The sequence below is a fragment of the Phragmites australis genome, chromosome 22 (assembly GCF_958298935.1).
Source record: "Phragmites australis chromosome 22, lpPhrAust1.1, whole genome shotgun sequence".
NCBI lineage: Eukaryota > Viridiplantae > Streptophyta > Magnoliopsida > Poales > Poaceae > Phragmites > Phragmites australis.
This window is the reverse complement of record NC_084942.1, coordinates 17955402-17966122: the sequence shown is the minus strand read 5'-3', so window position 1 is coordinate 17966122 and position 10721 is coordinate 17955402. Positions and strand designations below refer to the sequence as shown.

Genomic DNA, 10721 nt, shown 5'->3' with positions numbered 1-10721 from the left:
CACGGTTCTTTCTTACTCCTCCCTATCTTTCCAAGAGTGCCGCATTGTTTCTCCTCCTCGTGATTAGGGGTTAGGGTTTTGGATTTGGGATACTAGGATTTTGCAAGGATGGCTGTGAGCGGCGGCCAACCCAACGGTGGTGGAGGGCGGGACAGCGAGGCGACTGTGGTGCCACCCACCGCAGTGGTGGAGGGAGAGGCTGCGGATCCGACATATGATGAGTAATGAATAATTATATATTATATATCTAATATAAATACGACATATCTTTATAACATATATCCACTATGTACATATTTTTAACCCGATAGGGTAGGTTTCACAACCACTATAGGGTAAATAAGGCATGTGCCAATATTCTATGCAGTTCATCGTCTTCTATATGGAAACCATACTCAGATTAGGAATGAGTCTTCCCAAACTCTGAAAGTAATAAAATCTTGGAAGATTACACTCAAAGTTTTCGAATGTGCTATATAACTCCTCTACCCCGACTATATAAGGAGAGGAAGAGGGTACGTCGAGGAGAGGGATTCAATTCTAGGAACCGAGGAGCCAGGATCCAGAGCCAAAGAGGACCGAAGCCAGAAACCCCAGACTAGAGATCTCGAGCCAGATCGAATTCCCACCAAGGAGCTGGATTACTAACACAGAGCAAGCCTAGTCAGAATGAAGCAGAGAAACCTCATTGAGATCCACAACAGAGTCATATCATGACAAGATTCATCCGACAAGGGCTTCAGGACTTAGAACATGAGAGAACTCACAAAGAGCCTTAGGATTAGATCTAGACACATTCAAATTTTAATTATCTTTTTCTGAGGTTAATCAAGGCAAAAATAGGACGTAGGGCTATTATATTGAGAGAGGTCTGCAGCTGTATAAAATCTCGTGTATTTTCCTTTGATACGCACAATTGAGAGTCAGGTATTCCTACTTTATATAAGTATTTGCATAATTGACTTTACCAATTGTCCATAGCGGGGCGGTGGTGTCTCACCGGAGTTGAAAAAAGAAGAAGAGGAGGTGGGCGATGTTGGTGAGGAAGAGGTACGTAGCGACGGTGGAGGTGGTCGCCAGCGGGCCACGTTGACACCAGGGACAGTGATGGCATGGCGATGCGTGGGGTGGCAGCAGCCAAGCGGAGAAAAAAGAGATAAATGTGTAATGCATAGCACGGAAGCTAACGGTAGTGTGGTCTATATATAGGAGGTCTCAACAAATAGGCAACCTTCTCGTGGGAGCCCTCCACACTTCTAGAGGTGGACCAAAAGTTCAAAGCTCGTGAGTTAGTTTAGCTCATTACTGGCTCGACTCGGCTCGATGTATTTTGTAGCGAGATGAGCTAACATTTTAACCCATTTAATTAACGAGCCTGGCAAGCCCAGGCTCACCAGAGCAGTCCACAATCCACATTCCCATCGGCCTTTTCCTAGTTCCCACCCGTGTTCTTAGCCTCTGAAATCACGAATCATGCACACACGAGGTCTCATGCCCTGACTACCGTCAACCGTAAGTGACCTTGGCGTGACGTCGCCTAGGGATGTCGTTGCCTCACTAGACCCACCTGCCCTGACAATGCCCGCCGCCTCGGCTACAAGGCCATGCAGATAGAACTCACCCTTCTAAATCTATGTGTAATTCTCCCATCTTGCTGATGCTCCATAGACAGCCCTAGAAAAGGAAAATAGGTGGGACCTGTTTTTTATAATAACTGAATTTTTTTTAAAGAAACGGTTAATTTGTGATGCATCTTCTTTTGCAATGAAAGTCGAGCTCTGGATCAACAATTTCTTTCGGCAAACAGAATTAACTGAGTTGTGTTGAGTAGTTTTAAGTCGCATTTGAATGAGAGTTTTTTTCTATTCATCTTGAAATTTTTTTTAACAAAGTTTTTAGAACTCTTAGTATTTCTTAGGATTCAAAAATACTCGTAGCTTTTCTATCAATAATATGATAGAAACTCAAATTTATTTTTTATTCAAAAAAAATATGTTTAGCTCGTGAGCTTAACGAATCGAGTCGAGTCAGCTTTTGACTCGTCAGCTCGGTATCCAGGCCTACACACATCCTCTCTCCGCAATTATATAACCTGGCTTTCATTCCGTCACTCCAAACACTCTCCCGGTCGCTATCTCACGTCACGAGTCGAGGAATGGCTCGGAGCAGCAACATGATGCTCGTCTTCCACCTAGTGGCGCTCCTTCTGCTGCTGCTCGCCGGCGCCGGCGGCTGCCACCGCGCGCTGCTGAAGGCGCACTTCTACCGGCACAGCTGCCCGGTGGCGGAGGCGGTGGTGCGAGACATCGTGCTCGCCCGCGTTGCCGTCGACCCCGCCGTGCTCCCCGCCAAGTTGCTGCGCCTCTTCTTCCACGACTGCTTCGTCAGAGTAACGATCTGCTGATCACTTTCGATCGATGAATTCGAAGCATGCATGCATCCATCACGCATCAAAATTCTAAAATGGTAGGGGTGCGACGCGTCGGTGCTGATCGACTCGACGCCGGGCAACACGGCGGAGAAGGACGCGGCGCCGAACAGGTCGCTGGGCGGGTTCGACGTGATCGACACCGCCAAGGCCGTGCTGGAGGCCGTATGCCCCGGCACCGTCTCCTGCGCCGACATCGTCGCGCTCGCCGCCAGGGACGCCGTCTCATTCCAGGTAAGCCATGCACAGCCGCCGAAGCTAGCAGTCAAGCAGCAACAACGACCACCAGAGCTCACGCACGCGCGCGCGCGATATATGTTTGCTTATGCGTATACGCGTGTGTGCAGTTCGGTCGGGACCTTTGGGACGTGCAGCTGGGGCGGCGCGACGGCGTGGTGTCGCGGGCGTCGGAGGCGCTAGCCAACATCCCCTCGCCGTCGGCCAACTTCACCACCCTCGAGGCCAACTTCGCCAGCAAGGGCCTCGACGTCAAGGACCTCGTCATCCTCTCAGGTACCTAATATGCGGGGTTTCACATGATATGCACGCCCTTCTTGTTACTACGTTATATATATGCTTTTGCTGGATGATATATAGAATAATAATATAATATAAAGTCAGTAAACGTATGATTTTATTAATACGTCTTTTGAGACACAAAATTTGAGAAGTAAATTGTATAGGATCTTATTCTATAAAAGACCCCCTCCTCCCCGGTAATAATATGTGTCTATTTTTTCTCTCTACTCTTCAACCTAATCATTAGATCACAGAATAGATGATATAGATAAGGTCTTATAAGGATCTTTCTAGATAAAATCCTATAAAATTTATTTCCTAGAATTTGATACACATCATTGCAAAATGTGTAGGCACTTGTGCACTGTACGTGTCGATAATGGAACACGAAGAAACACTAAAAAATCTTTACACTAGTTGTTATCGTATCATATTTTCTCCTACTTTCTACCTATCTAATAAAAACTCTTAAAATTTAAATAATTTATCTATTTTTATTATCCACTCTCATCCTCTTGCCTCCGCCTCATCGAATGTTACCGGCTACGGATATGAGACATATTTTACTAATAAAAAAAATAAAAGAGAAATTAGTTGATAATCTTCTCCTCTTTTTTAGTTTCACATCACTCCTGACATATTTATTCGACTATACTTCCAAGACGTATCTATATTTTTTTATTTTAAATTTTAAATTTTATATTTTCCGTTGTAACTTACATAAACTTAGCTAGTAATAAAAAAAAAAGAAGCACAGCGTACGCTCGTGATGAGAGGTCACTGCGCCATCTTTGCGAAACACTGCGTGCAGTACGTGAGCGGTCGCCGTTGCATGGACATGCACACGCCGCGACGGCGACGGCGACGGGTGGCTGCGAGCTAGTGCCCGCCGCGCGCGCGCGTGGAGACACAGACGTACCGGCACTGGCCTGCTTGCATGCTTGCACAAGGACGGTGACACATCACGCATGCGGATGCACACACGCCGCGCCGGCCCCGATGGAGGTGCTTGTGGTGTCGAAAGCGACGGAGCAACCACCACGCGCCGCCGCCGCCCGATGTGTCGGTGCGGCTGAGCCCGGCCGTTCGTTTGTGATTTCTGATAAGCTAGCTAGCTGCTACCTCATAGTCACTGGTTAGCTAGTGTGCAGTCGCATTCTGGCATTATATTGCATGCGTTCACAATTATTAGGAGACGAGAAATTTAATGAAAATGCGATCACTTACACACACACACATATATATATATATATATATATATATATATATATATATATATATATATATATATATATCCGTTTATTTCTTATGTGATATTTATCCATTCATTGATTCCTTTATATACCTTATTATTTTTTCACCTACTCTTCTAGCATGAATCTCAACACAAATGAACGATAGTGATACGTCACAAGTGCGCATCCACATGTGAAAATTTTCCTTCCAAATTTTAAGTGTTTGGCAAATAATCGATCCAGCAGGAAAAAGCTAGCTAATGTATCCTTCTTCAGAAAAAAAAAAAAGAGGAGAATCTGGTATCAACGGGTCTTGTACTATTTTTAGACGACCTCATGTAGAATTGTGGTACAATATATACCATTCCAAGTTTCCAATCCATGCAAATTCGATCTCCCTTTGTTTTTCATTTCGTGTATTTATGAGCCAAACCACAAATGTTAGCTGCAGTACACTCCATATATATATAGGACACCTATTCTATACTCCTAGGAGTATGTACTCCCACATGCAATATACCACCTAAACAAACACTTTATACTCTTTTATCATTTTTAGTATACTCTAATACTAATTCTAAGATACTCCAATATGAGTTGTATGAAAAAAAATTCAATGTTAGCCTTTCATTTTTGCAATATACTCTTTTTTATACATAAAAGAAGTATATACGCAAATTAAGATAAAAATCATGGAATTTCATAAAAATTTTCGTGGGATTTGTATTGTAGTATCTTATAATTACTAATGAAGTATATTTAAAGTGATAAAGAAGTATAACACATGCATAAAAATGGTATATGAGAGGTGGGAGTACATACACCCAGGAGTACATACTAGTTTTCCTATATATATATATATATATATATATATATATATATATATATATATATATATATATATATATATATATATATCTCTGCTCGACCACCGAATGTTGGTGTACCACTTCAATTTCTTCAACAGATTTGCGAGCTTGCCTAATGAGTGATGAGACGTACGTTATATTATTAGCAGTTCCAATACCATTGTTATTCGCATCTTGATTAATTGAGCATGGATGGCATAGTGGCTGTAGATTAGACCGATGCACAGGTTGACTCATGTGAGTTGATCTCAATTGCTGGTGTTTTTTTGTGGAAAGTTTGGGTGCAGACTTGAGTTTGCTTTTGACCTCGATCGCAACTTCTTTGGGGACACATGAATACATGCATGCAGTATCAGCAGTGCAACTTTTCTGAGACGATCGATATATAGTACTGCAGCTCACTCATTAGGAGATCGATGTGCCTGCTTTTGTGGTCTAGTGGTGGTTAGATGCTCAGAATATCTATCGGCCTAACCCAAGTAACTGCCAACAACTACTAGTGGCCGCCACTCCTAACTACCAATCCATACATGTCCAAAGCATATCTATCCTAGCAGCTATAGCTGTGCTGCGAGGGACTGGCCGGTTCCTTGAGTTGCTGTTGTCCATTATTATCGGGGTCCCTCCATGCTTTGCCTCCAACATGCATCTAGGATACGGAAACAGCTGTTGTCTATATACACGCTTCTAATTTTCAGATGTCTAAAATCTAAAGGTGCAAATATATGTGAACGCGTGATGACCGTTATAGTTATGGTTTTGGGTTAGCGACGGTGGCTTTTCAGCAAAGATTTGTTTACTGTAAAGCTTAGAAAGAGGTCGGCGGGCGGCACGCTGACCCGACAGATGAGACAGGAGTGGCGATGGGGGCACTGTTGATCGGATGGGCGGTGCCGGCATATCCGACGGTGGGAACGTCGCTAGAGACGGGTAGAGGAGGACAGGAGGTAGGGTGAGCACGCGGAGGTCGGGAGGTTGACGCGGTGAGATGAGGCACCCGAGAGAGCGGGAGTATGGAAAAGAATGCGGTGTCCTCAGATGCCAATCGGACAGTTGAGGACATCGCTGAAAAAAAAAACAAACGTCTCAAGTATAGCATCAGTCTTGTCTATAATACTCGTTCACTGTATACAGAATAACTCGGAAGAGCCTCGACAATGCATATACACTAGATACTTCCAAGCATTTAATTTTTTTAAAAAAAAATCACTGTTTTATTCACAGTACGTCTTGCGGTTCTTAGAGCTCATGTCCAAGCCAGCACTTCTTCTCCTCCCGAAAGCCTTCGCAGCTCTCCTCCACGTAAGCACAAATCTAACTGACACGTGGAACCACTAAAGATTTTCTTAGACAAGTGTCGCCGAGTTGTAATTCTACTGTAGCAGAGTGTAGCGGCAAGTGCTGCCAATTTATGAGCTGCTGGGCCGCATCTGCGGTGGTTGCACTGCAGATCGATTTTGCAGTACCACCAGTACGTGCTCGAAATAAGGTCTGAACCACCGAAACCGACTGGAGTGGTCACACCACTGCAAGATGCTTCCTTAGTCACCTACAACTAACTAATTATTAGGCGATCTGCTGCACTTTGTTGTATCGCACCGTGGAAGCTGGTTATTTAGTTGAGGAAACATTTACTTTTTGGAAATGCTATTTATATGTTGACATGTTTAACGGGTGTAAATCTGTTGAATTCCGCATCATCGGGTCCGCGTTAAGATCCGTACGTCCTTCTTCTCTAGCAAACTTCTCGACCTCTCCGGCGAGGTCTTCTTTTGCTGTGAAGTTAGGATTTTTGATTGGAGTTAGGGTTTGTTTTTTTTTTAAGTCCATCTTTCTCTTTCCAAGCTACTGAGATATTCCTCAGCTATCCTCTAACTCTAAATAGATGGCTGGGGAGGTCGTCGGCCCGGCAATGGTGACGGTCGTGGGGGTGGGGGCAGGGTGACCAGACGACGAGGAACCGCCAGTTGGGTAGGGATAGCAGCGGGAGCGTCATGGTCAAAGTGGTTAGTAGCCACGGTGATCAAGGGTGATGGTCAAACCGTTGGAGCTAGTTAGGGTGATGGCAAAGTGGGGGGGGGGGGCATGAGCTATGGAAGGCACATGAGCCGTGGAACATAAAGTACGTCGGCGACGGTCAGGTGGAAAGTAGGTATTTTGAAAAGCCATCATAATATATGACAAAAGCATTATTTATGATAAAAATTGATGTATTGTTTAATTGGACGCCGAAGAAAGTTACATGACAAATATACATTTCCTTTTTAAGAAAATATATGCTAATGCCCTTTTCGTTGTTCACGTACATGCATGCATGAGCGCAGGAGCGCACACGATCGGCGTCGGCCACTGCAACACCTTCGCCGCCCGCCTCTCCAACTTCACCGGCGCCGCCACCGCTACCTCCGACCCGACGCTCAACGCCGCCTACGCCTCGCAGCTGCGCGCCCTGTGCGGGCCCTCGGCCTCCTCCAACAGCGCCACCGCGGTGCCCATGGACCCCGGCAGCGCCGCCCGGTTCGACGCGCACTACTACGTGAACCTCAAGCTCGGCCGCGGCCTGTTCGCGTCGGACGCGGCGCTGCTCACGGACCGCCGCGCGGCGGGGATGATCCACCAGCTCACGAGGAAGGGGTACTTCCTCGAGGAGTTTAAGAACGCCGTCCGCAAGATGGGGCGCGTCGGCGTGCTCACCGGCGGCGGCCATGGGGAGATCAGGAGGAACTGCAGGGCCGTCAACATCTGATTGAGCCGGGGGCCGGTCGTCGTTCTTGGAAGCTGATCTGTTTACTTAGTTTTTTTTTGTGGGGGAGTAATTAATACATGTAATTTCAGGGGAATTAAGTTAATCTGTCCTTTTCTTTGTTGTACTCGTATTTGGTGTTCATTCATGTGAAAAATGTTAGACCAGTGTATCACTGTACTGAACTCGCTTCATTTATTTTGAGAAACACCAATATAATCTATAGACGCACCTATATACTCACATCGCCACACGAACATATTTACACAATAGCTACTGAAGGCCGAAAATGTGAAACTTAAAGATTGACCACCACAGACGTCTCGCTGTCAATGATTACATCGTCTACCACTGAAAGAAAATTTCGTCTGAGTGAGACACACAAGCAGAAAATCTATAATTTAATCCCTAGTGAGTAGAGGGTACAACTAACTCCACTAACCATCTAAGCTAAGGCTTGATTCTCTCCCTTCTTTTTTTATATATATTTTGAGGGATGATATTTTAATGTTTTGTTGTCTCCTTTCTGAAATAAAGTCCTCAATTAAAAACCATCTTTTTAAACAATAAAGGACAACATGTAAGAGGAACCATGTGTTTAATTAATCTCTTCTAGTTAAAAAATATATAGTGATTCCCGCACCCTTTTGTGTCCTACCTTCATGCAGGAGCGAATCAGGGGGTCACCTCCTCCCTTTTATTCCTGACAGGTGGTCCCTCTTTCCCATCCAACCCCAATCATACGCCCTCTCCAAACCCTAGGCATGCCCCTGCTCCCAGCCCTAGCAGCCACCATCTCCTTATCTCCTGTTGTGTGTGCTAGGACAAGGGAGGAATGGGACAGCAGCTGGTGCCCCTTCCTGTAGCAGCCGTTCCTCTTTCCCATTCAAGGTAGGTGCTCCTCCCTTCTTGTGTTTCCCTAAGACCGTGCTTCCCCTCGTTATTCATGGTGGTAGCGCCATTTTGGTGACAGCTTGAGGGCCTGCATCAAGGATTGCATCGAGGAGGAAGGGGAAAAGAGGAGGAACCGAGGTGAGACTTGCCCCAGCTGTAGCATGAGTTTCTACCATGTTTTGGCTCTGTAGCTCATGGTGGAGGTCGATGAGAGGTGTGGTTCTGATAGGGACTGTGGAATCCATCGTTTCCTGCACATTCTGAAACTGCATAATTGTGTTGTTTCCATTGATCGCGTGATTAGGGCACCTTAATGGCCGAATTAATTTTTGCAATAGTTATGAAGGTTGTAGACAACCCCAAGACCCATGCTCTGCGAAAATTTCAGAATTCTTGGCCAAAGTAATTAGGAGTTGTGGCTATGCAAATTTGGTTGATTTCGGCGAGATGTTGAACAGTAACAGATCTATTCAAATTTTGGTTTCTTAGACGTCGAACCAGTTCTCCGAAACAACTAAAGAATTGTAGTTATTTTCCAAAGCTTTCCTGATTGGTAAAGAACGCGTTCATTGGCTGAGTAGAACTTCAATTGTGGTTTTTTGAAGTCGGCACTAGGTTTTTGCCGTCAGAAAATTCAGTCAATGTTTCGAGCATGTTTAGGCTTTGTTAATGACCTTTTTTGCAGATCAATTTTATACTAAAGTTGTGTCTCTTGTTGTTGTCTCCATTTCCACATAATTTTTTGTTGAGTAGTTTTGGAGATATTTGGGTTTGTATGTCGGTTGTTTGATTGCGACAGTTTTCAATGCTGTATTTAGAGGCTGTTTAGGTGACCTTAGAAGCGTGATAAAATTATTTTTTCACAATGAAAGTTGTATCTCTCATCTGTAGTTTTTAAATATGCATTTATTTGTTATCATATCTATAGTATAAAAAAGATACGAAAAAGAGAAGCACTGCGATGCTGGACAAGATCTCCTCATTTGGGTGTGCGTCCTCTACGCCGTAGTTGTTGGATCTGCAGCTACGTGTGTGGTTGGAGGACCGTGCATTGGACTGCATCGTCCGTGCGCCAGACTGCATCGTAAATAGTATTTCAAATTCTCACTTTGAGAGAAAAGGCATTTACCCCGCTTTTATTGAAAGCGCAAACAATATTTCAAATTCTCACTTTCACAGTTGATATCATAGCGCTGACACCTTAGCAGCACATCCTGTTAACTTTAGATATCTCTCATTTGGTTTAATATTAATGAATGACAAGCGGTCATATCTACTTCCATGCTGGTACAACATTCTTATTTGTTATTGTTACTTTCTTCTGGTTGAATCAAATAAAATCTATTATGGCCTATTACCATGGTTTGCGGAATATCTATTGCGCATTAGTACTGACACCGAGGAGGCTGATGGTGATGGCAACTGTCAGTGACATGGGAACCAGGGGTCCCCGAGTCACGAGGCCAGGACAGCAGAATGCTACGTGGCGCTATCCCTCGGGGACCACCTCCCCGAGGGACGTGAAAAGATAGTTCCGGAAGAGGGTGCTCGGGGCTATGAACAGTTGGTCCCTGAGTACCCAGAGTTCCCCGAGGACCCGAGAAGAGCCAGTTCCGGGAGGGGTGCTTGGGGCCATGAACAGTTAGCCCCCGAGTACCTGGAGTTCCCCGAGGATCCGAGAAGAGACGAATCCGGGAGAGGGTGCTCGGGGCCAAGAATAGTTGGTCCCCGAGTATCCAGAGTTCCCCGAGGACCTGAGAAGCCCCTTACCGGTGGACCCCACAAGGGCTCCACGGTGAGGTGTCAATCGGTGGGAGGCCCGATGCTCCATTTAAGAGGGAGTGTGGCCTGTCACATCCAACCACTCTCCCTCACGCCTGTCGTACTGAGTACATCAGTCCCTGCCACCGTCTGGCAGGAGGCGTAGGGACATTTAATGCGACGGGTCCCATCGCACGTCACCCTGCGGGGTCCATGAGGGAAACGGCTTGGAGATGTCATCGCTGGGCTCGAGGCGTATCACCTGCCCTCCT

At 45.5% G+C, this 10721-nt stretch overlaps 1 protein-coding gene across 1 annotated transcript; it reads left to right on the top strand.

Moving 5' to 3' along the window:
• The first annotated feature begins 2083 nt into the window (after window positions 1–2083).
• On the top strand, window positions 2084–8017 carry LOC133904258 (peroxidase 3-like). Its single transcript, XM_062345716.1, has 4 exons — window positions 2084–2389; window positions 2471–2662; window positions 2776–2941; window positions 7376–8017. Exons 1-4 carry the CDS (start codon window positions 2156–2158, stop codon window positions 7795–7797), a joined length of 1014 nt encoding a protein of 337 aa, XP_062201700.1. The 5' UTR covers window positions 2084–2155; the 3' UTR covers window positions 7798–8017.
• The last annotated feature ends 2704 nt before the right edge of the window (window positions 8018–10721 follow it).

Coding starts and splice junctions, on each gene's coding strand:
- LOC133904258 (XM_062345716.1), top strand. CDS start 2,156: ATGGCTCGGAGCAGCAACATGATGCTCGTCTTCCACCTAGTGGCGCTC. Junction 2,663..2,775: donor GGGACGCCGTCTCATTCCAG/GTAAGCCATGCA, acceptor GCGTGTGTGCAG/TTCGGTCGGGACCTTTGGGA. Junction 2,942..7,375: donor GGACCTCGTCATCCTCTCAG/GTACCTAATATG, acceptor GCATGAGCGCAG/GAGCGCACACGATCGGCGTC.